General features: G+C 42.3%; 1 protein-coding gene across 1 annotated transcript in view; it reads right to left on the bottom strand.

The window, feature by feature from the left end:
- The window catches only part of LOC122040053 (MLO protein homolog 1-like), a 41,510-nt gene extending 14,805 nt beyond the window's left edge, over window positions 1-26,705 (bottom strand). The window contains exons 1-3 of the mRNA XM_042599426.1: window positions 26,329-26,705; window positions 20,772-20,829; window positions 20,465-20,694 (exon numbers count right to left, since the gene is read on the bottom strand). Coding sequence (XP_042455360.1) covers window positions 20,465-20,694; window positions 20,772-20,829; window positions 26,329-26,454 — 414 coding nt within the window. The 5' untranslated portion in view covers window positions 26,455-26,705. The remainder of the gene's footprint in view (window positions 1-20,464; window positions 20,695-20,771; window positions 20,830-26,328) is intronic.
- Between the last annotated feature and the right edge of the window lie 319 nt (window positions 26,706-27,024).

Below are 27,024 nucleotides of genomic sequence, written 5' to 3'. Positions count from 1 at the left end.
GGATCAAACGTGTTAAGTTCCGCAGGCGATCCAAAATTTAATTTAAAAGAACACATGGTAGCTAGGAAAAGGTTCAGACCTTTGTACAAAATTTTTGTACAGTGGAACCTCTAGGTTTTCCGAGTAGCAACCAACATGAATGACCCGCCATGAGAAAGTATCATGGATCGTTATATGAGTGTCATATACTTTCTCATGTGGCTATTAGTATGACTATTAGTCCTTAGACCTGAAGTCACCATGGATCCCTACATAAGGAGTTATGTACTTTGGTTTCGTCAAACGTCACCCGTAACTGGGTGGACTATAAAGGCGATTACTGGGTATGTAACGAATTATGCAGAGGGATGTGAGTGATGTAGATGGGATCTATCCCTCCCATATGACGGGAGCGACATCGATATTCTTGATAGAGTAAGACCACGAAGTGTATGGCCATACCCAAATGAGTCAATATGAGATATTGAGCTCATTTGATTGAGTGAGTCTACTTGGAGTTCAAGATTTAGATTGGTCAGAGGATGGCACGGTCTATGCCTCACATTGATCAATCTAGATGTCTAGGATAGAAGGACACTTGTTATATATTGTGAGGAGTCACAATTAATAGTCACAAGGTGATGTTGGATCTCAACATTTCTTGTAACTTAGGTAGCAATGATGTATTGCTAGATGCCGCTCATTGCTTATGTTTCTAAAGGAGTTTAGAAACATTACCAACGTTACAAGAACCTATTGGGTCACACACAAAGAACAAGTGGATGGAGATTGGGTTCATATGATGAACCAATTGGATTGGGTTCATATGATGAACCAATTGGATTCAAATTAAACTTATTGAGTTAGACTCAATTAGATTCAATTGTTGAATGAGTCTAATTTAGATTTGATTCATTGAGTCAATTTATATTAATGAATTGAGATTCATTAAACTAAAATTGACTTGAATCAAAGATTGGATTTAACTCAACAAGGAAGAAGTTGGTCAATTTTGACTTGACCAAATGGAATTAGAAACATCAAGTATGACTTGATGCCACATCATAAGGATGACTCATCCTTGCCACATCACCTCCACCTCATGAGGTATGCCACCTCATGGGGGTTACACTCTCCCCTTGGTTTTAATGTGGCAGGCCACATTAATGAGGGGGTTACAATGTGGTGGTCGGCCACACTAATGCAAAGGAGGTTTTGGTTTTGTGGCAATTGTAGTGTGGTAATTATTCCATCTTCTTCCAAGCTTTCTTCCTCCTCCTTGATGCTGTTGCCGTGGACTTCCATGGTGAGGAGAAGATGGTTGAGTGAATCCAAGAGCAAAGGAAGAGTGAAGGTCACAAAGGAAGGATACTACTAGTGAGTGTATAAGATTTCTTTTATACCTTCTTCTTTTCTTCCTTTCCAATCCCATTTGAGAGCTCTAGAAAGTGCTAGCACACTTGGGGCTTTCTTCTCCATCCTTTGAGTGTGGGAGACACTCCTTGTTCGTGTGGATATCATTAGAGGAGTGTCTACGTTGACACTCTCGAGATCCGGCAACTCCTTGGACGAGCGAGAACGCGAAAGGGCATGCATCAAAGGTATAAAGTGTTTTCCTTTGTAGATCTACTGTAGATCGTAGTTTGAAACTCGTACTCGTAAGTTCATTCGGTTTTTCCTTGCACGGATCTACGGCTTTGGGTGATTCGGGGTTTTCGCGACGCGAAAAGCGGTTTTCGCGGCCCGAAAAACCCAACAGTGGTATCAGAGCAATGTGCAAGGCTTGTACGAGTTTGATTTTTGGTTTTATGAAAACTAAAGTTTCTGTAATTTTCTGTAAAATTATGATTTTATAGTTTTTATGGGTAATTTTTCCGTAGAAGCGAAGCACAAGTGTCTCGGGACTTGTAGGCTTCGGCTACCGGAAAGATTTTTCCAAAACGGCTTCGTTTTGCCCCAAATCCGTTTGGGACAGCAGGCTTGGGTGCCATTAGATCGCAAAGGAGCAACTCACGATGGTTAGATCGTGGGTAGGGGTACTGCCCCTAACCCCGCAAGGGGATTTGCTTCACGATTGCACCCGAAATCGCTAAAAACGAACCCGCCGGGAAGATTTTTCCGAAACGGCAATGTCTCGGCCCAAATCATTTTGGGACAGCGGGTTTAGGCGCTGTTGGATCGCAAAGGAACCCTCGCGATGGTTAGATCGCGGGTAGGGGCGCTGCCCCTGGGCCCCGCAAGGGGATCCGTTCCGCGATTGCGCCCGAAACCGCTAAACGGGACCGCCGGGAAATTTTACTTGTAAAAATTGTAAAAAATTATTTTTAAAATTATAGAAAATTATGAAAATATATAATTTTGAATTATATATTAATTTTGTGATAGTCATGGCTCAAAAAACCCAATATGATTGGATTGTGTTGTAATTCATAATATGGCATGCGTGCCGTTATGTGCTTGCGCGTGTTGTATGTTTTATTTTTCCGTGACCTGCGCGTCGTGCCTTTCTCTTATATTCTTGTTTTAAATTAGATTTAAACTCGAATGTAACTCGAGTTTCAAATTGTAATGTACAAATTGGAGCGGTGGAGGGTCCACACGAGACGGAGTTCCGAGGCGGGCACGAGCAACACAAGGTGGTCAAAGGGAAGAGCTTGGAGAAGCTGTTGACCCTAGGTTGACCATTCGATCTTCTCATTGGCTTGAGAAGATCGTAGTAGGGCCATGACTAAATCACAAATATATTAATTAGTTAATTGCTTATGTATATTGATCCGGCGGTAAGAATGGGGGACCCACAGATGGGGTCCCATCCGAGCGGAACCAGAGATGACCCAGCCAAAGGTTTGGGTTTCCGACGCCAAAGCAGAAGAACCGGAGCCGAGTGGCCGAGCGGAGGTGTCCACTCGGCCGAGGACAGAATGGCCGAGCGGAGGTGTCCGCTCGGCCGGAATCGTGGCGTGGGAACAGTGGTTAGCCGAGCGGCCTATTCGCTCGGCTCGGGATATGATATGTCAGCAAAGGCATGATGATTAGACTGTACGCAAGATGACACTATTAAAGGCCCCACCATCACGTCACGGAAAGGTTGATACAGTAGCGGTATGGTCTAATGGATGCCCTTCTGATAGGCCCACACCTAGGCATGGTCGAAAGCAGGTGATCGCTTCGATTGGTGTGCCCAGGCTCCTTCGAGAGGTCTATATAAGGCCTCCATTTCTTCAACCGGAGGTACACAAGTCTTCATTTTCTAAGCCACTTTCTTATTCATTCGCCTAACTTGAGCGTCGGAGGGCCGCCGCCCCCGGCTCGGTTTTGTTGCGGGTTCGGAGCACTCGAGGATCCAGCAGGGAGCGCCACATCCCAGTCCGTTGACTGAGTTTGGACAGGATCAATTTGGCGCCGTCTGTGAACGCACTGCATCCGAGCAGAGGCAATGGACGAGGTGGAAGACTACATACCGTGGCACTCTCACAAGAAGAGTTTGACGCTATAGTCGAGGCGGGCAGCCAAGGCAAGTGCGGCAAAGAAGAAAGCACAGTGGGCGGCGCAACAAACAACCTCGGCTTAGGCGGCGCAAGCCGCCCTTGAATATGTTTCAACAGGAGGGTTCCTCGCACTCTTCCTACCCCCGAAATCGCGCCCGCTCACGGGAGCAAGGATCTTCATCCCATGAGCCTCCCGCTCGGGATCATAGGAAGGGCAAAGCTCCCCGAGCGAACGTACCACCCGAGCAGGTTCACCGACAGTTCTCCGAAGCCATACATCGGGATCCGTTACCAAAATACTATACACCGCCGATCGGAGTTCAAGTGGGAGCAACGCCTGCCCCGATATCAGTTCGACGAGGAAGCCTTGATGAGTTTCAACAAGTATATATATTCTTCTCACTCCACGGGTATTCGGGAGTTAAGAAATTGGGTCAGATCCCCTGCTGGTCGGCAGGTCAGTTCTTCAATCATTTCTGTTGCTCATAAATTTGTAGTTTCTTGAGTAAATAAACCGAGCCAAAGGCTCCATGGGAAGCATATGCCGATCGGCCATGGATCATATTAACCGAGCCCCGAGCCGATGGTAAGGCCCCGTACGCAAGGCCTCGGAAGGGACTTCTTCCGCGCGCTCATTCGCAAACCGCCCAGAGACTACGACCACATGCTACACCGGGTGAATGAGTATATAAATGTGGAAGAGGCGGAGGCTGCCCGACGGAAGGAAACTCATGCCGAACGTCCGGCCCATGCCGAACGGAAGCAGCCCGCTGCCCATCAGCCACCAAGAGGACCAAGAGTTGAGGCATCCCGGGCACATCATGCGAAGGCCCCGGTGGGCCAAGATGTAGCGGCCGAGCGGAAGAAAAAGAGGGTATGGACCCCAATGTTTTGCTCTTTCCATAATACTGACTCCCACAACACCCGCGACTGTCGGGGCCTGCCTTCAATCACCCATCCCGTACGACAGGGTGGCCCTCGTCGATCGCCTTCACCCGACCGATGGCAGCGGCATCAAGAGTCCGGTCGGCGAACATATAGAAGATCTCCCGAACAGCGTTTTCCTCCAAGGCATGAAGATCGCTCTCGAAGGTCCAATGAGCGACCTAGGCAGTCCGCTCGGGAAGAGGAGAACAGAAATGACACCTCCCGGGGAGAAATCAATATTATTGCGGGTGGGCCGACTGGAGGAGATTCACACAGGGCGAGAAAGGCAAGCGCCCGACAGCTCAGAATCCATGAGGTGGGTTGCAGCCAAGAAAAGGCGAGCGGACCCGAGATCAGTTTCGGGCCCAAGGATCTTGAGGGAGTTGAAGTGCCGCATGAGGATGCCCTTATCATCAAAGCGGTGATAGCCAACTACACCATCCACCGTATCTTCATTGACACTGGTAGCTCGGTCAACATCATCTTCAGAAAGGCCTTTGATCAACTACAAATCGATCAAGCCGAGCTGCTTCCCATGACAACCCCCCTCTACGGGTTTACGGGCAATGAGGTTCTTCCGGTCGGACAGGTAAGACTGGCTATCTCCTTAGGGGAAGAACCGCTCCGGAGAACGAGGACAACAAACTTTGTGGTGGTCGACTCCCCTTCATCCTACAACGTGATACTGGGGCGACCGGCGTTAAGCGAATTCCGAGCTGCTGTGTCGACGTTCTATTAGAACATCAAATTCCCGGTCGAGGACAAAATCGGTGAAGTACGAGGAGATCAGTTAGCCGCTCGGAAATGCTATGTGGAAATGGTCCGAGCCGAATCCAGCGCCGCGCGAAAGGCTCCATAGATCGAGGTACACGCCATAACCGAGAAACCTCCTGCTTTAATTTATGATGAAAAGGAGGAGGTTCAGATCCATCCGAGCCGATCGGAGGCTACCACCTTTATTGTCGCCGACCTGGAGGACGAACAGAAAGTTGGAAGCTCCCTGGGCAGGACCCTTTGAAGTGGTCGAGAAGCTCCGTTCGGGCGCTTATTACCTCAAGGATGCGGAAGGTCGGATACTGGATCGGCCATGGAGTGCAAATCACCTTCAGCCATATAGAGCTGGGTGAGAGGTGCGCTTTTGCTCTATTTTGTGTAAATTCAAAATAGCTGTACTCCTTTTATCGCAGGAAACAAATTATTCCCAAGGCATTCTGTGTTCATAGACGAATGGTTGGTTATCCGAAGGCCCCGAGCTGCTCAGCCGGAGGTATATTGTACGAGCCAAAGGCTCAATTCCGAAGACCCAGTGCCGTTCGGCCAGGTAAACGTTGTCCAAATTAGGCTTAAAAGCCCGACGAGCTCCGTCGTTAAAAATATCCGCGCCGACGAGCTCGTCGTTAAAGATCGAGAGCCGACCGGCGACTATAAATCCGCGTGACGAGCTCCGTCGTTAAAGATCAAGAGTCACACCGACCGGCAATAAATATCCGCGCCGACGAGCACCGTCGTTAAAAATCGAGAGGCGAGCCGGACCGGGCGGAAGACCGACGAGCTCCGTCGTTAAGATCGAGAGCCGCCGACCGGCTATAAATATCCGCGTCGACGAGCTCGTCGTTAAGATCGAGAGCCGCACCGACCGGCTATAAATATCCGCCGACGAGCTCCATCGTTAAAAATCGAGAGCAGCGCCGACTATAAATCGAGCGGAAGACCGACGAGCTCGTCGTTAAAGATCGAGCGCCGACCGGCTATAAATATCCGCCGACGAGCTCCGTCGTTAAAGATCGAGAGCCGCGCCAATCCGCGCCGGCGAGCTCCGTCGTTAAAGATCGAGAGCCGCGCCGACCGGCTATAAATATCCGCCGACGAGCTCCGTCGTTAAAAATCGAGGCGAGCCGGCGTCTATAAATCCTCGAGCGGGCCGGACGAGCTCCGTCGTTAAGATCGAGAGCCACGCCGACGGCTATAAATATCCGGCCGACGAGCTCCGTCGTTAAAGATCGAGCGCCGAACCCTATAAATATCCGCGCCGACGAGCTCCGTCGTTAAAGATTGAGAGTCGCGCCGACCGGCTATAAATATCCGCGCCGACGAGCTCCGTCGTTAAAGATCGAGAGCCGCGCCGACCGGCTATAAATATCCACGCCAAAGACCGACGAGCTCCGTCGTTAAAGATCGAGAGTCGCGCCGACCGGCTATAAATATCCGCGCCGACGAGCTCCGTCGTTAAAGATCGAGAGCCGTGCCAACCGGCTATAAATATCCGCGCCAAAGACCAACGAGCCCCGTCGTTAAAGATCGAGAGTCGCGCCGACCGGCTATAAATATCCGCGCCGTCGAGCTCCGACGTTAAAAATCGAGAGGCGAGCCGGCGTCTATAAAAACCGAGCGGAAAACTAACGAGCACCATCGTTAAAAATCGAGAGTCGGTCCGGCGACTATAAATACCCCGGACGGACGAACAAATATCAAAGAATAAGAAACCGCGGAAACCACAAGTATTAAAACATTTAGGCCCGCTCAGGCGTTGGTCCTTCGATACTTGGCGTTTGTTGACTTCACACAGACTAGATACGTGCATAGCGAGTAGGTCCTCCCGCTCGGACTTTGTTTAATGGGTTAAGCTGATCGGCCGCGTGATGGAGAACACTTAGAGCATGACTGACTCTAAGCATAAACGTTAAGCAAACAGAATAATATTATGGATAATGATCAGGAAGACGCAAGCAAAGACATAATTGCATTAAAGGGAAAGCATGCCGGACGGCAAGTACAAAAAGTTGCGCTGGGCGTAAGAAACACAAAAACAAGATAGAGACGAGGAACACTCTTCACTCGGGGTCTTCGAAGTTGAAGAAACTGTCCGGAATGTCGTCTATCATGGCCGCTAGATCGGAGGCGGGAATGTGCATTCTCGCAGGAAGGTGGCCACCCTTCTTCAAGTAGGCCATAGTGACCTTAACGGCCTCGGCAAAGGTTGAAGAGACGCTGCCGCCAAATTTCGTGCCAAACCTCTCCGAGCGGAGGTAATCTTGACGTGCAGCAGCCAGACGACTCGGCTCCTCTTCCTTGTACTTTCTGAGCGCCGCCCGGGAGGCAATTAGTGAATCTTGAAGAACTTTCTGGTCCACCTCCGCTTTAGTGCGTTCAGCTGAGCGCCCATCCCGTTCGGTAGTTAGTTGGGCTTCCAGCTCCTTAGATCGCTGATCTAGGGCTCGGACTTCAACTTTCATCTTGTCCAGATCAGCAATCGCCCGCTTCTTCCGGCTACTGGCGCGCTTCACGTCTTCGTCGCGCTTCTTCACCAAGCCTTCAAGTCGAGCCACCTCTGTAGCCAGGTCGGCGGCCTTCTTCTGTTCGGCCTCACCCGCTCGGCCGATGGACTCCCGAGACTTGGAGCTTTTCCATAAGATCCTCCAGCGCCACCGATGGCTAGTGGCGATTGCTCACCCAATGCTGGAAATAATAAAATCAGAACCGAGCAGTAGCATGGCACGGGAGAAGAAAAATGAACCTACCGGAGTGGCCTGCTGCATGTGGTTATCGCCGAGCTGCTTGGGCGTCATGAGGGCCACCCGAATCTGGGCATCCTCGAAAAGTTTGGCGAGCGGACCCGTCAAGGTTATTTCATGAACGGGGCTTGATGGCCGATCAGCAGACAATAAATATTCCTCCGACGGGAATCGAAGGGTAGTCTTGATGGTCGGGTGGCCGGCCGACACTTCCTCAGCCGCAGTCGCCAGGCCCAAGGACTCCCCTATGGTTGAAGTTTCGCCCAACCGTCGTAAGCGACGACGAGTCCGTGGAGGAGAGCCAGAGGGCTGTGCGATAGGCAAGGCCACGGGGGTCCTGGTCTGCGAAGGCGTGCAATCTGGAGAAGCGATCTCGATCGGCGCCTGCGGTTCGCCCTCTGGGATCGGCGGAAGGCTGGAGTCTCTTCGACGTTTTCGCCGAACTTCCCGTGGTGAATCCCCGGCCTGGGGGACTCCCAGCTCGGCTGGAGCAGAGGAAATAGGATCCGCCTCAACCTTCGTTGAAGCGGGTTGGGTAACTTCTGTTTCAGGGGCGGACTGCGTCCCCCCCTCTCCTGCATCTGCCGGGCGGCTGGGGATAAGACCCCGCTCGGCGAGTTCTTTTTTGGTACCGCCTCAATTTCCACGGCCTTCAATTTCAGATGATCGGTAGCCTTGGAGCACCACATAACTTCAGCTGCAGTGGAAGAAATTAAAATCAGTTAGACAAAAAAGGCGAAGGGAGTAAAGAGTCCTTACCCATGCGGTAGGAGAGATTGGCCCGAACGGGAGATAATCCAAAAATGTACAACACCCCCTTGAGAAGCAACTGGTCGATTTTGTACCGCTGACCGGACGGATTGCTTCTGAATTTGCTGAGCTCCGGCTGGGTCGGCACGGCGGTCTGCCATTTGGTTCGGAATGTTGGCCGCTCGGGAAGTCGTATATAGCAGAAGAATTCCTTCCAGTGCTTGTTGGAGGTCGGCATGTTCTCAAAAAATTTGAAGCCTATTCTACTTTGGAAAATAAAAGTACCCAACTCGGATTGTTTGGGGTAGAAGAAGTAGTGGAATATTCTGGGGTCAAGTGGGATACTGTGCAGCCTAAAGAGGACGACGATCCCGCTCAGTAGCCTAAAGGAATTCGGCACAAGTTGGCCGAGCGAGATGCGGAAATAATTACAAACTTCCAAAATAAATGGATGAGTAGGAAATCTAAGGCCGCCCTGGAATTGGTCCAGAAAAAAACAAATAGTACCGGTCGACGGGTTATGGGGCCGGTCGATCGGGCCGGCTACAACTATTTCATGGTCGTGCGGGATCCCGTAGGTCCTAACAACGCGCCGGGCGCGCTCCTCATCTAACCTACTCTCCATACTCATATACCACGGACCGTGAACCTCGGTAGCGGGTGCAGAAGTGCTCGCCATGACTAAAGAAGGGAAGGAAGCCTAGCAATACTCGGAAACAAGGGGATGAGAGAAGAGAAGAAGCTTACTGAGGGAAGATCAAAGGAAAGAAGCCCAGGAACTCGAAAACCACCGGAAAGCAAGCACTGGGAGTCGCCGGAGTAAGCTAGCAGCAGGCAGCTTCGACAGAGGACGCGCGATGAAACAGAGAGTGCGGCGTGAAGGCCAAAACGAGGGCTTTATACAAACGAGACCGCTCAGCCTCGTCCGTCGGATGAAGGGCACAAGAGACGAGGTCATCATCTAGCCGTTCATTTCAAAACAAAGGGCGTCCCATCGTACGGAGCGTCACCGCCACTAGAGACAAGCCACGTGGCGCTCTGTCACCAAGCGCAATTAATGCGCCCATACCGCGCATGCTTCGGCTTAATGAAAAAGACTTGCACGATTTTCAAGAGGATTTAGACAAGCAAACATCCACGTTGGGCGCCAAGGCATACAAAGCGAAGAGCCGAGCGGCTAAATTTGAGATGAGGGCCGAACGGCTCAAGGGATATTAGCAGCAGCGATAAGGCGACGACCGCCCGCTCGGACACACAGTCCAGTCAGTCGGACTCACTGCCTCCTTCGACTAGACTTGAAGGGGAGGCAAGTTATCCGGCGGTAAGAATGGGGGACCCACAGATGGGGTCCCATCCGAGCGGAACCAGAGATGACCCAGCCAAAGGTTTGGGTTTCCGACGCCAAAGCAGAAGAACCGGAGCCGAGTGGCCGAGCGGAGGTGTCCACTCGGCCGAGGACAGAATGGCCGAGCGGAGGTGTCCGCTCGGCCGGAATCGTGGCGAGGGAACAGTGGTTAGCCGAGCGGCCTATTCGCTCGGCTCGGGATATGATATGTCATCAAAGGCATGATGATTAGACTGTACGCAAGATGGCACTATTAAAGGCCCCACCATCACGTCATGGAAAGGTTGATACAGTAGCGGTATGGTCTAATGGATGCCCTTCTAACAGGCCCACACCTAGGCAAGGTCGAAAGCAGGTGATCGCTTCGATTGGTGTGCCCAGGCTCCTTCGAGAGGTCTATATAAGGCCTCCATTTCTTCAACCGGAGGTACACAAGTCTCCATTTTCTAAGCCACTTTCTTATTCCTTCGCCTAACTTGAGCGTCGGAGGGACGTCGCCGGGACACCCCCCCCGGCTCGGTTTTGTTGCAGGTTCGCCGGAGCACTCGAGGATCCAGCAGGGAGCGCCACATCCCCAGCGTCCATTGAGCCAGGTTCGGACAGGATCATATATGATGCATGTTTAATAAGTAATTAATTAATTAGTGCCTTACGATTAGATTAGATCTAAGTCGTGCACATGATGCACTCTTGCGATTAGATTAGATCTAAGTCGTGCACAAGATGCATTCTTTTCGATTAGATTAGATCTAGATCGAACCAACTCTAAATACCTAACCGTGCCGTGATACCTATCACTACCTCGATCACATGTATTGTTGAATCTGCCAAAGCAGAGCAATACATATTATCTTGGTAGGGTACGGAGGGACAATCTTGGTCCCGCCTATCAACACATGGGTGAATACAAACTCAATTAGATTGAGTATTCCTAGTTACTCGGTTGGATCGAGTCAACTATAGGCATTATTCCAACGGTTGGAAAAGATAGGTCAAAATCACATCTATATTAACTCTCGGGCGTATTAGCCAAAGCTAACTCGAGTTTTAATATAAATGTGGATATTGATTCTATAAACAAGAGTTGCATAGAGATGTAATTGGTAATCGTTACCTACCGATCATACTAAGCCTTGGGCGTATTAGCCAAAGCTAACTCAAGGGTTAGTATGATGTGGATCTTGTCCCACAAGAATTATAGAATTCAGTGGGAGCATCATTTAATTAAAGGCCTAATTAAATGATTTTAAAAGAATATGATATTTATTTCTGCATTTATTTCTGTTGTAGAATATCCATGACGTCGAATACGAACACTTTCTCTCTGCGTTCTGTCCTTAAGAAGGACAAGCTCAACGGAGCAAATTTCCTGGACTGGTACAGAACTTGAGAATAGTTCTCACTGTACGTTCTGGAGCAGCCCATTCCGGAGGCTCCTCCTGCCACTGCCACGCGAGCTGACTGGGATGCTTACAAGAAGCATCAAGATGACGCATTAGATGTGTCATGTCTTATGCTCGCAACCATGAACTCTGAGCTTCAGAAGCAACATGAGTTGATGAACGCTTACGATATGGTTGAACATCTTTGTCACCTATATCAAGGACAAGCAAGGCACTGGAAGAGGAACTCCAAAGAATACCTGGAAGTTCTTACGAAGAAGAGAAATAAGATTTCTACTTCAGGTATACATGTTATAGAAGTCAACCTCTCTATTTCTTCATCGTGGGTATTAGATACCGGATGTGCTTCGCACATTTGTACTAATGTACAAGCGGTGAGAAATAGCAGGGCGTTGACGAAGGGTGAGATAGACCTACGAATAGGCAATGGAGCACGAGTTGCTGCTATTGCTGTAGGAACTTATCATCTATCTCTTCCCTCTGGGCTTGTACTAGAATTAGATGATTGTTGTTATGTGCTTGCCTTGACTAAGAACATAATTTCAGTTTCTTGTTTGGACAAGAAAGGATTCTCGTTTATAATAAAGAACAAATGTTGTTCTGTCTATTTAAACGATATGTTCTATTGTAGTGCACCTCTAATAAACAAACTCTATATTCTAGACCTTGAGAGCCCTATCTATAACATAAATACCAAGAGGTTCAAGTCAAATGACATGAACCAAACCTACCTCTGGCACTGTCGCTTAGGTCATATAAATAACAAGCGCTTATCCCAGCTCCATAAGGATGGTTTGCTGGACTCATTTGATTTAGAATCATATGAGATATGCGAGTCATGCCTATGAGGCAAGATGACCAAGACTCCCTTTAGTGGGCACAGCGAGAGAGCGACTGATTTGTTAGGACTCATACATAGTGATGTATGTGGCCCTTTCAATGTCGCTGCCAGAGGCGGTTATAGATACTTCATCACATTTACTGATGACTTCAGTAGATATGGTTATGTGTACTTGATGACACATAAGTCCGAATCCTTTGAAAAGTTCAAAGAATTCAAGAATGAAGTACAGAACCAGCTTGGCAAGAGTATTAAAATACTTCGATCAGATCGAGGTGGTGAATACTTAAGCCATGAGTTTCGTGACTATTTAGCTGAGTGTGGGATTCTATCTCAACTCACTCCTCCTGGAACACCATAGTGGAATGGTGTATCTGAAAGGAGGAATCATACCCTATTAGATATGGTACGATCTATGATGAGTCACACAGATCTTCCGACATATCTATGGGAATATGCTCTAGACACGGCAGCTTTCATTCTCAACCGAGTTCCATCCAAGGCCGTGATAAAGACACCATATAGGATATGGACTGGGAGAGATGCCCAGGTGTCTTTCATGAGGATTTGGGATTGTGAGACTTACGTTTGACGTCAAGTCTCAGAAAAATTAGGACCCAAATCTGACAAGTGCTATTTCATCGGATATCCCAAGGAAACTAAGGGATATTACTTCTACATTCCCAGTCAGCACAAGGTAGTTGTGGCAAAGACTGAGGTCTTTCTAGAAAGGGACTTTGTTTCTAGAAAGACTAGTGGGAGCACGTTCGATCTTGAAGAAGTTCAAGATGCGAATACTAGCACTGAAGCCTCGATGGAAGTTGAACTGGAGCCACAAAGTGTTGTGGATGATGTTCCACAAGGAGTTGAGGAACAACAACCGGTTCAAGTAGACATACCTCTTCGCAGGTCTGATAGGGTACGTCGTCAGCCTGAGAGATACTCATTTCTCTTGTCTGACCATCATGACGTTATGCTCATAGAGGATGAGCCTACCACCTATCAGGAAGCTGTGATGAGACCAGATTCCGAGAAATGGCTAGATGCCATGAGATCCGAAATGGAATCCATGTACACCAACCAAGTATGGACTTTGGTTGATCCACCTGAAGGGGTAAAACTCATTGGGTGTAAGTGGGTCTTTAAGAGAAAGACTGACATGGATGGACTTATCTATAAGGGTCGCTTGGTAGCTAAAGGTTTCAAGCAGATTCATGGTATTGACTATGATGAAACCTTTTCTCCAGTTGCGATGTTTAAGTCCATTCGGATCATGCTTGATATTGCAGCCTACCATGAGATATGACAGATGGATGTCAAAACCGCGTTTCTGAATGGAAACTTACTCGAGGATGTGTACATGACACAACCTGAGGGTTTTGTGGATCCACAGCATACTAGCAGAGTATGCAAGCTGCAAAGGTCCATTTATGGACTAAAGCAAGCTTCTCGGAGCTGGAATCTTCGTTTCGATGATGCAATCAAACAGTTTGGTTTCATCAAGAACGAAGATGAGCCTTGTGTCTACAAGAAGGTTGTAGAAGATATAGTTGTCTTCCTCATATTGTATGTGGATGACATACTAATCATTGGGAAGGACATCCCTATGCTTCAGTCTGTCAAGACCTGGCTAGGGAGTTGCTTCTCAATGAAGGACTTAGGTGAGCCATCCCGCATTCTAGGGATACAGATCTATAGGGATAGATCTAAGAGATTGTTTGGCCTAAGTCAGAGTACATACATTGACAAGGTACTCCTTCGGTTTGCCATGCAAAACTCCAAGAAGGGATTTCTGCCAATGTCACATGGCGTGAGTCTTTCGAAGACTCAAGGTCCCTCTTCTAGAGAGGAGAGAGACCGTATGGATCAGATCCCTTATGCCTCAGCCATAGGATCAATCATGTACGCCATGCTATGTACTCGACCTGATGTCTCGTATGCTTTGAGCATGACGAGCAGATACCAGTCAGATCCAGGTGAAAGTCACTGGATAGCGGTCAAGAATATTCTTAAGTACTTAAGAAGGACTAAAGAATATTTCTTGATATATGGAGGCAATGATGAGCTAGCTGTAAAGGGTTACGTGATGCTAGCTTCCAAACCAGGATGACTATAGATCGCAATGGGGTTCGTGTTTTGCTTAAATGGTGGTGCCGTGAGTGGAAGAGTTCGAAGACAGTAGCTGATTCTACAACAGAGGCCGAGTATATTGTTGCATCAGAGGCAGCAAAGGAGGCAGTTTGGATCCGCAAGTTCATCACTGAACTTGGGGTGGTTCCTAGCATCGCTGACCCAGTTGAGCTATATTGTGACAACAATGGAGCTATAGCACTGGCGAAGGAACCTCGCTCACACCAGCGGACCAAGCATATACTACGGCGCTTCCATCTCATTCGAGAGATTATCGATATAGGAGATGTGAAGATTTGCAGAGTACCTACAGAGGCTAACATCGCAGATCCCTTGACCAAGGCTTTGGCACAGAGGAAGCATGATGGTCACACTAGGTCATTAGGCCTTAGAGCCTATACTGATTGACACTAGTGCTAGTGGGAGATTGTTAGTTAGAGCCCTAGAGCCAATCATTTGATGATTGTATGGACTCATTGTATCATATTCTTGTATATTAATAAAGGCATTTGTTTGATTATTATACTTATTTGTATTAGTGCCAAATAGACTAAGTATAATAGTGTCCTTGAGTAGAAGGTTCATACCTATATCAATCGATTAGTTGAATCGATAGTAAGATGATATAGGGAACACTACTTTAAATCATTCCTAGTCGAGTATTAACATTCAGGGACAATGTTAATACAATAAGACTAGCATGTAGGTCAGCTCGATGACTTGATCTCACAAGTCATGGATATAGAGATATCAAGCTGACACATGGGTATGCATTAGAGAATGTATACTGAATGACCCGCCATGAGAAAGTATCATGGATCGTTATATGAGTGTCATATACTTTCTCATGTGGCTATTAGTATGACTATTAGTCCTTAGACCTGAAGTCACCATGGATCCCTACATAAGGAGTTATGTACTTTGGTTTCATCAAACGTCACCCGTAACTGGGTGGACTATAAAGGCGATTACTGGGTATGTAACGAATTATGCAGAGGGATGTGAGTGATGTAGATGGGATCTATCCCTCCCATATGACGGGAGCGACATCGATATTCTTGATAGAGTAAGACCACGAAGTGTATGGCCATACCCAAATGAGTCAATATGAGATATTGAGCTCATTTGATTGAGTGAGTCTACTTGGAGTTCAAGATTTAGATTGGTCAGAGGATGACACGGTCTATGCCTCACATTGATCAATCTAGATGTCTAGGATAGAAGGACACTTGTTATATATTGTGAGGAGTCACAATTAATAGTCACAAGGTGATGTTGGATCTCAACATTTCTTGTAACTTGGGTAGCAATGATGTATTGCTAGATGCCGCTCATTGCTTATATTTCTAAAGGAGTTTAGAAACATTACCAACGTTACAAGAACCTATTGGGTCACACACAAAGAACAAGTGGATGGAGATTGGGTTCATATGATGAACCAATTGGATTGGGTTCATATGATGAACCAATTGGATTCAAATTAAACTTATTGAGTTAGACTCAATTAGATTCAATTGTTGAATGAGTCTAATTTAGATTTGATTCATTGAGTCAATTTATATTAATGAATTGAGATTCATTAAACTGAAATTGACTTGAATCAAAGATTGGATTTAACTCAACAAGGAAGAAATTGGTCAATTTTGACTTCACCAAATGGAATTAGAAACATCAAGTATGACTTGATGCCACATCATAAGGATGACTCATCCTTGCCACATCACCTCCACCTCATGAGGTATGCCACCTCATGGGGGTTACACTCTCCCCTTGGTTTTAATGTGGCCGGCCATATTAATGAGGGGGTTACAATGTAGTGGTCGGCCACACTAATGCAAAGGAGGTTTTGGTTTTGTGGCAATTGTAGTGTGGTAATTATTCCATCTTCTTCCAAGCTTTCTTCCTCCTCCTTGCTGCTGTTGCCGTGGACTTCCATGGTGAGGAGAAGATGGTTGAGTGAATCCAAGAGCAAAGGAAGAGTGAAGGTCACAAAGGAAGGATACTACTAGTGAGTGTATAAGATTTCTTTTATACCTTCTTCTTTTCTTCCTTTCTAATCCCATTCGAGAGCTCTAGAAAGTGCTAGCACACTTGGGGCTTTCTTCTCCATCCTTTGAGTGTGGGAGACACTCCTTGTTCGTGTGGATATCATTAGAGGAGTGTCTACGTTGACACTCTCGAGATCCGGCAACTCCTTGGACGAGCGGGAACGCGAAAGGGCACGCATCAAAGGTATAAAGTGTTTTCCTTTGTAGATCTACTGTAGATCGTAGTTTGAAACTCGTACTCGTAAGTTCATTCGGTTTTTCCTTGCACGGATCTACGGCTTTGGGTGATTCGGGGTTTCCGCGACGCGAAAAGCGGTTTTCGCGGCCCGAAAAACCCAACAATAAGGAACTACAAGAACAAATTAAAAAGGACACAAAACATTGGAAACACATTATGCTAAGAATAGTTGTTGTTGTCAAATGTCTTGCTATACATAATTTGGCATTTCGTGGTACACATGACAAAATTTATGAAGATGGTAATGGTAATTTTTTGGGTCTACTTGAAATGATTGCAGATGTTGATCCAATAATGCAAGAACATTTTCGACTCATTCAAGATAAAAAGATTCATTATCATTATCTCAGTCATACAATTCAAAACGAGTTAATATCTATTCTAGCCTCCAAAGTTAGGAATGCAATAATTAAAAAAGTAAAAGAAGCAAAATATTTTTCAGTAATTCTTGATTGTACACCGGATGCAAGTCACAAAGAACAAATGACTCTCATATTAAGATGTGTAGATGTTTCAGAGACTCCAATTAAAATAGAAGATTATTTCTTAGAATTTATAAATGTAGAAGATACAACTGGTTTAGGTCTTTTCAATGAATTGAAATTTGTTTTACAATCTTTAGAACTTGATATTGATAATGTGAGAGGGCAAGGTTATGAAAATGGATCTAATATGAAAGGAAAAAATCAAGGCGTGCAAAGAAGATTGCTTGACATTAATCCTAGAGCATTTTACATGTCATGTGGTTCTCATTCTCTTAATTTAGTTGTTTGTGACATGGCAAATTCTTGTGCTAAAGCAAAATCATTTTTTGGAGCATGTCAATGTATGCACACCGTGTTCTCTAATTCAACAAAAAGATGGAATGTTTTGTTTGAATATATTGATGGATTAACTTTAAAATCATTGTCAACTACAAGATGGGAAAGCCATATTGAAACAGTCAAAGCAATACTATCTCAAGCTTCCCAAATTAGAGATGCTTTGTTCAAATTAGCAGAAATAAGTGAAGATAGCAAATTAAGTAGAGGTGCTGAAACGCTACCATCTGGTGAAATTTCAAGTTTTGAATTTATATTAAGCCTTGTTATTTGGCTTGATATTTTGCATAAAATTAACTTAGTTAGTAAAAAAGTACAGTCAGAGGATATGCGTCTTGATGTTGTTGTAAAACAATTGGCTGGTCTTGTTCATTTTTTTGAAAAATATAGAGAAAATGGTTTTGCTTTAGTTATGGTTGATGCAAAAAAAATAGCATTTGATATGGAAATTGAGCATGTATTTCCTACAAAATGTAAAATTAGTAGAAAGAGACATTTTGATGAGATTGCTAATACTGAAAGGGAAAATCAATCACCGGAAGAGTCTTTTCGAATAGATTATTTTATCTTAGTAGTCGATATTGCTCTTGGGCAATTGAAAAGTAGGTTTGAACACTTGTAATATTTTGAATCTATATTTAGGTTCTTGTATGATGTTGCAAAATTAGTTTCAATGGATGATGATGAATTAATGAGTTCTTGTGTGAATCTTTAAAATACTTTGAAAAATGGCGACGCTTCTTAGGGTTGTAAATAAACTAAGCGTTCGTGAACAAGCTTGGTGTTCGGCTTGGTAAGAGCTTATTTATGTTCGTTCAATATACATAAGATTAATTAAACAAACAAGCTTGAACAGGTCGTTAAGCTAAACAAACAAGCTTGAACACATATGTGTTCAGCTCGTTAACATTCGTGAACAACGTTCGTGAACAATGTTCATGAACAACATTCGTGAACAATGTTCATGAACCATATTTATTAATAAAACTCTTTTCAATATGCTAAATAAATAATAAAATAAAATAAAATAAAATAAATAAATTTAAATTATCAATCTTAATAACCAATCAAACAATTAAAAGTTTCAAACAATCAAACAAGCTTGAATTGAGAGTTTGATAACATCTAAACGAACCAAGCTCAAGTCAAGCTCAATCCAAGCTCAAGTCAAGCTCAAGCCAAGCTTGAATTGAGAGCTTGATAACATCTAAACGAACCAAGCTCAAGCCAAGCTTCAAACAAGCTCAAACTCATAAAAAATAAACCAAACCAAGCTTGAACACTCATTTCAAAAGTTTGGTTCATTATAAGTTCGGCTCGGCTCGGCTCGGTTATTTTATCAAACAAGCTTGAACACCCCAAAGCTCGGCTCGACTCGTCTCGTTTACAACCCTAACGCTTCTGATATTGATGCAAAATATATGTTTTCAGAATTACAAGTTTTGCAAGTAATGTTACCAAGTGAATCTTATGAAACAAATAAAAAATGATCTTCCATTCAAATATTAGAGTTTTTAAAAACAATGAATATGTTTCCAAATGTGATGATTGCTTATTGGATATTATTGACAATACCCGTGATAGTAGCATCTGCCGAAAGAAGTTTTTCAAAATTTAAATTAATAAAATCTTATTTATGGACCACAATGACTCAAGATAGGCTAAATGGATTAACAATTCTATGTATTGAAAAAAATATTTTGGAAAATATTGAATATGATGATATTATTGATGATTTTGCCTTTAAAAGTGCATCACGAAGACACTTTAAATGAGTTGCCTCTGTGTTTTTTTTTTACTTTTTTTCCTTTTTGTCTCAGTGATCCTTCTACACTTGCTACTTTTGTAGCAGTATATACACTTTTTGGACCTACATTTCCTGGAAGTTATGACAAAGATAGAGGGGCATACACCTTATTTTACCTAGTATGTCTCAAAACATGTCTGTTATTAAGTTGTTTGCTTAACAAGTGAAACTACCTCACCTTTTGTCCATGCAAGCATTACAATATGAATCGTATACGATTGGTTTGGTCCTGCATCTGGAATGTTCTTTCTGAATTTTTTGTTTCAGTTGGGTTGTCAGAAAATCTTTCGGTCGCAATCTTTGTAATGGATTCACTAAGGCAATTAGCTATGAAAGTTTTGGAGTGAGAAGAACTTGCTAATTATAACTTCTAGAATGAATTCTTGAAACCTTTTGTGGTCATCATGCATAAAAGTAATTCTTCTGAAATTCTGAGCTTATTGTTCGATGTGCGTTCTTAGATGGTTTTGAGTTGTGTTAATCATGTGAAGTCTAGGTGGAAAAGTGTTTTCATGGTATGCTTGAATTATCTTATTGTTTTTCTATAATTTTTCCCACATCCTCAAGCAGTACCTTAAATTATGTTTGCTTTCATGGTGATTATGTTGGGTTAGAATTTTGTAAACTTTTGTGTAGATGATATAATGCTTCTCCTATGTTTAGGTTTTCACAATTGCTGTCAACCGTTCCCTCCATTGCCTGTGACAGTCTATACATGGAAGAAGTGCACGCTAAGGTTAGTATGCGGTCTTAGTTGGACCCTCTCCTATTTGATATTGCTTCTAAATGATGCTTCCAGAACATCAATAACATGTTATTACTTAAGTTTCTTGTTTTAGCTTTATTTGTGTGATTCTAAAACATTCCACCACCACCAGTGACATTCATTTCTTCGTTGAATATGTGGATTGAAAAGATACATAAATTCTAAATATTGACCACTCTACTGAATAAATTATTTACGTTTTGATGGAAAGATCAAATTGGAATATAACTAATAGTTTTGCTCAGGGTCTTTAAACAACCAGGACCTGCTCTGTCTAAAAATGATACATAGTTATAGCCATCAATCATCATTTATATATAATTAGGAATTTAAATATTAAATCTTTTAAAGGAATAAAACAAAGCACACAAACTACATAAATAATGCTTGCTAGTTAATAAACTCTTACCCCATAATTAGAACAGGAATCTGAGGCGGACGCTCCAGCCAAAACACGACGAAGAGCTCCTTCTCTCTCATGCCATAATAATTTTCTTCGACCTGCATCTGCTCCTTCCTGTGAGTAATTTCTGCTACACGGCAGCATGATGGTTGCAACTTTAGCGGGCACACAGATCCTTGAGATGGGGCCTTGCCCAATAGTGAGCAGCAGCGATATGAAGCCTAGCAGCATTAATTCTGCACAGATACAAATTAAAAATCGAACTAGGCTAGCAAGTATTTTTGCAACTTATGTATAAATGTATACAGTGTACCTGCTTTGATTTTCTCTAGAGCCTCATTCATGGCCTTCTTCTGCTTTTTCTGAAACCACTGTCATAAACAGGAGACGGAAATATAAGTAAACCCCAGCCTTTTAGTCATTCTTAATAATAATAACAATAATAATATATTTTTTAAAAAATAAATAAAGTATTTTGTTATTATTTTCATCAATTAAAAAATATTTTCTGAGTTTTTCCTTTTGTGCTTATAGAAATCCATCTGGACTCACATCATATGATTGATTGATCTATTTAAATAAATTGGACTAATCCTAAATTGACTTTTCCTCGCAAGTTGACAACGCCAATCAGACAAAGCTTCTGAACAAGTCAAAACAGATTGATCAGAAGGTTGATCGAACCAATCAAATTGATTAACTTAGACCAACTAAATTAGCCAAATCAATCAAATTGACAGCTAGGTTTAGACAAATTAGATTGACCGAATCAATCTGATGATTGACTTAGACCAATTAGATTAATCAAACCCATCAAATATTGATTGAGTAGACAAACTAGATTGGCCAAACTAATTAAATTAGTTGATCAGATTGATTGATAATTAATTTATAAAAGTATTTTATAATTTTTTAAAAATAAATCAATTTTGTTGTTTTCATTTATTAAAAAAGTTATTTGAGATATTCCTTCTGATGTTCGAGCCTATACAACTATTTAGCCTCATGAAGACTTTCCAATTGGATTGACTTGCTTATCGAATCCATCTAGAAAAGTTGAGTCGCCCAAATTTATCTAACTTGCTTAAACAAATTCGACAAACACTAAATTGACTAATCCAATCGATTAATCTGCAGTAAAGTGGACAGACCAAACAAAGTAGATTGATCTGACCATCTAGATTAACCGAACCAATCTAATTGACTAACTTGATCAAATTATGACCCGAATTAGATTGATTAATCGAATCAATCGGATCGACTAACCATCTAGATGAAGTTGTTGGTGTAATCAACCTCTGGAGTGAGTTAGCTCGAGTTGGATTTTGATATTTGATTAATATGTTTGATGGTTGAGAGTGAGATGTTCAAGTGAAGGGAGAAATCATTGGAGGAGGTTGTTAGTGTAATCAATCTTGGGTCAAGTTGACCAAGATTGATTTGGGTGTAGATGATGAGATTGTTGGTACAATCAATCTCGGGTCAAGTTGACCAAGATTTATTTGGGTGTCGATGATGAGATTATTGGTGCAATCAATCTTAGGTGTCGATGATGATTGAGCAAAAAGTTAAATAGGTCAAGATTGACTAGATACTTAACGGTGATAAAGTCAAAGTGGGTTATGGATTACTAAACATTTGAAAGTTAGAAGTACAATAGGGAGTTTGCAAAGGCGAAATCCAAGTGAGTCATAAAGGACTGGACACTTGGTATGAGAAGTGAAATTCAAGTGGGTTATGGAGTGCAAACACTTGGCATGAGATACGAAGTCCAAGTGAGTCAGGGTTGAACAAACACATGATAGTGGTGAAGTCCAGACATATCAATGTTGAACGAATGTTAGGTAATAATGGAGTCCTAACAAGTCAAGACTGACTGGGTACTAAGTAATGGAGAAGTCCCGACAAATCAAAGTTGATTGAATGTAAGACAATGATGATGCCCTGACAAATCAAGATTTATTGGATGCTAAATAATGGTGAAGTTTCGACATATCAAGATTGGTTGAATGTTAAATAATAGTAAAGTTTGATAGGTTAAAGTTGATCAGATGCTAAATAAAGGAAGTTCTGACAGGTCAAAGTTAACCAGATGCTATATAAAAGATGTCTTGGTAAGTTGAGGTTAACTGAATACTAGGTAAAATGAGTATTTAGACTTAGTAAGTTGAAACAGAGGCATTAGTCGGTTGTTATGAAATAAAAGTTGACTAATGAACTCTTAAACTATGATGTGATTAATCAACTGATGACACTTACAACGGACAAAAAGTTTCTAGGTCAATTTGGAAACTTGACTAATTATCATCTTCTAGGTCAATTTGGAAACTTGACTAATTATCATCAATTGATTGATGGAGATTATCATGCGATTAATGACATCGTTGGAGCAAACAGAGAATTTCTAAGTTAATCTAGGGACTCAATTGTCATTGCAACAGTCGACTAATAATGGTATAACAATCGATTATTATCACTGATGATGAGCTGAAAGAAGCCATTGAGTGGTCAAAGCTTGACAACGTTCAAATTTAGGCAGAATAATTAATTGATGGGAGTTAGTAGTCGATTGTTAGGTAGTTTTTAGCCCCGACCTGAGACCTATAAAGAAGGGTACCATGGAGAATTTTGGATGCCCATTCTTTGAAGTTTTGTGAGAGACCTTCAGGAGGCATTTTAAAAGCAATCAACAACAAGCAAAGTAAATATTTCATGTGTAAATTATTTATATTATATTATATTATATTCAATTTTATTTTTATCTTTGTCCCTCAAATAAGGACAAGGGAAATTGACGGTATCATTTCATAATAAAATTCCTTTGTTTTATGATAAGAAGTATGTTAGAGTTAAATATTATGATTTAAGAACTTATCATCATGAAAATAGAAAATATCATAAATCTAAGGACAACTATATTATATCAGGCAAGAACCATCTTACCTAATGATAGGAGGGTAGAGAGTGATCTAGGCAAAAACCCTAAGAAAGGTAGATATATATATGCCTAGAAAGAACAAGGTCTAACCAAGACATGAAAATCAAGAATTGAGGAGTTAGAAATGCAAAATCAAATCTTGAGGTCAAGACTTAACAAATCAGAGAAAACTTGTAGTAAAATGAAAAATATATTTAAATGGTCTAAGAAATTAAATGTTTGGGTAGACAATAATTATCTATGGACAAGAAAGGTTTGTTATACAAACCAAAGTCCAAAGAGAGTATGCCATCCTATTATAAAGTTTCATATAACTATGAAACCAAATCTAGATCTAGGATTGGAGTCAAGGTTATAAGGGAGATAATCCTTAGTGTTGATCTTGATGAGATCAACATGACTAGGGCTTCTAAGAAATCTAAAAGAGTCATTAAAAAGGTATCTATAGACGTTATCTTTAATGAATACCTAGTAAAGCTAAGAAGCTTTAATAGGTATTGTGTTCATGAAAGTATGACCCCATCAGACTTAATGGCCAACCTAGATTGGAATGGTAGTTAATCCAATCATAATAAAATTGACACTTTAGGCATTTTCAAATAGAGTGATATCTTGAAAATGAAATTTCAAATTTTATGTTAGGAAATTTTAATCTATGCCAATAAAAATTGAGTTTTTAAGTTGATCAAAATTAGGTATGGTATGGTAAAATCTAAAAGTGTGTCAAGTTTGGAGTTCTGACATACTCGAGGGAGTCTCAACTTATATTAAATTTAATATTTGGAATAATATTAGATGATGATGCTTAGATTGGAGATCTAGATATTTTTCCAATCATGTTATCTATGCTTAACATATTTGTGTGTTGATACATGCCATGACATCATGTCATATAGACATGATTGTATATTTATTATGCAGTGGTTGATGCATGCAGTGTTGCCACATAAAGTCTTAGGGTCAAAACTCGGTATGTCTAAGTATACCTTTTCCCATGCCTTGGCCACCTACACTAATGGCTAGTAGTCATCCGTGATTTACCTCCTCCGTGTTAGCCTAAGGACGAATTGGCAGGGGCGACCGAATTACCTTTTGCCACATGATTGTATATTTATTAGATCATGCCATGAATTGATTTCTTTAATTTCATACATGGATTTGATAAACGAAGTTCAAATGAGTTATAGAGTATCAAACACTTGACATGAGACATGAATTCCAAGAGTGTCAAAGTTGAGGAGACACTTAGCAATGGTGAAGTCTTGATAAGTCAAGGTTGATTGAATGATAGTCAATGGTGAAGTTCTGACAATCAAAGGTTGATCGGATGTTAGACAATAGTGAAGCCCTACCAGGTCAAGGTTGATCGAATACTAAATAATGGTGAAATTTCGACAGGTCAAAATTCATTGGATGCTAGACAGTAGTGAAGCCGTGACTGGTTAGGGTTGACCAGATCCTAGGTAATGATGAAATTTTAACAGATCAAGATTGACCGAATACTAGATACAGAAAGTCCTAGTAGGTTAAGATCAACTATATATTAGATAAAGTGAGAATTCAACCTTGGTAAGGTTGAAATAGAGATATTAGTCGACTGCTAATCCTTAAACCACAAATTCAAAATTTGAGAAGGTTTAAAGAGGTTTACGATGTGATCAATCGACTGATGTGGTTCATCAGTCGACTGATGATATCATTGCAGTGAACAAAATGTTTATGGGTTTATTTGAGAATTTCACTAATCGTTGTGGCAAAAGGCGAATACGCTCGCCCCCAGTGCCCCCGTCAATCCGTCCCAAGGTTAACACGGAGGAGGTAAATCACGGGCGGCTACTAGCCTTTAAAATAAGAATTTCACTAATCGTGATCATTCAATTGATGGAGATACTGACACTATCAGAACAAATAGAGAATTTTTGAGTCAATCCAAGGGTTCGACTGTTATTGCAACATTTGATTAATAATGGTATAGTAGTTGACTATTGTCAATGCTGAGCTGGAAGAAATAGTTAGTGGTGAAAGCTCAACAATGTTCGAATCTTAGCAAAGTAATTGACTAATGTGAGCTAGCAATCGACTGTTAGGTGATTTATGACTCAACCTGAAGCCTATAAATAAGTGTTTCGTAGAGAATTTTGGATGCTTGAGGGAGAGTGTTGCTACATTCCAAACTTTGAGTAGGCATTTCAAAAGAAATCAACAACCAACAACCTAAATACTCCATGTGTAAATTATTTATTTATATTATATTTGTTTTTATCTTTATTTTTTATTTTATTTGTATTTACTTGTAAAAGTATCATTGTGAGAGGTTTCTTCGCCCTCAGAAAGTGTCAGAAGGAGAAAGTATAATAATGATACCGCTAGGCTGTTAAGCTGTGGAATAGGAATTGGGGGTTTCGAACACGATTATGTTTGCTTTGTTTATATTTCCATTATGTTTTAACTCTTTATATACGAGCTCAACGAATGAAATTGAAAAATCAAAGTGAATCATATTTAGCCCCTCTAGCGACGTCATCGGTCCCAACAGAACTCGATAATCTACCTAGCCTAGTTAGATTGCTAGCTCAATGGGCCATCAAACCAACCTAGCTAGCTAGCTAGCTTGACCACTCAACATCACCCTACTCCTAATTGATAAACTACTCGGAACTATTGGTTCGCTAGGACCAGCCCAAGCTCTAATATACAGATTAACTTATTCGTTTGGATCAATCAAATTATATGTCGTTCTGGACTTATCTAGCTAGAAGTTGCATGAATAATTACGATGGCTAGAGCGTAAAGAGTCATTTAAAAATAAAATAATCTATTTTTCAATAAATAGAGAAATTCTTTTCTATATATATAATTGTTACCTGAAATTTAATTATTAATATACAGAGTTGTAGCTGACACATACATATATACATACATACATACATACCTCGCCGAGGTTGTTAATGCCATGCTCGATGAAGATGGAGATGATGACCATGAGAGCGACGACCACGGCCACCGCCCACGTCGGTGTGTCCATCAACGACCGCTCTCCTGCACCACCTCCTGCCATCGAAGTATCGCTACACCACTGCAAATTAAACTAACAAACCCGACTCTTTCGATTCTAATTCAATCCCTTCCTAGTCCCTCCCTCTTTAATTTCTTCTCCGCATGCATCCAATATATTGCTTAACTTATAAGAGGGAAGCCGATGGACGATACAACTAACGCGCAATTTGGGATGCCTCCAAAAGCTTTGGAGAGCACTCATCGCCACTTTGTTTTCCAATGAATTCTTTACTTCCATTGATTTGGCCGGCCGGCCATGAATAACAGAGTGGAGTGGATCGACTTAGTCTTAAATTTTCCTCCATGTATATTATATTATATTATATTATATTATATATATAACGTCCAAAATATTATTGCATGGCCCATGTTTAAATGCCAATTCATTAATTATTCAAACGGCCTCTAATTGTTTGTCCTTGGCCTTTGTCATTTCCATTTTCTTCTTCTTTCTCTTGTTAACAATGCGTAATAATTTTGAAGTTAACATGTGGCAAAACAGGGAGGACGTAGACACGTAGTTCTCTGATTAATTAATTAAATTAATTAGCTACTTAAATTAATCAATATT

Source organism: Zingiber officinale, chromosome 2A, assembly GCF_018446385.1.
Source record: "Zingiber officinale cultivar Zhangliang chromosome 2A, Zo_v1.1, whole genome shotgun sequence".
Classification (NCBI taxonomy): domain Eukaryota; kingdom Viridiplantae; phylum Streptophyta; class Magnoliopsida; order Zingiberales; family Zingiberaceae; genus Zingiber; species Zingiber officinale.
The sequence above is the reverse complement of the archived record's forward strand: the minus strand, read 5'-3'. Positions and strand labels throughout refer to the sequence as shown.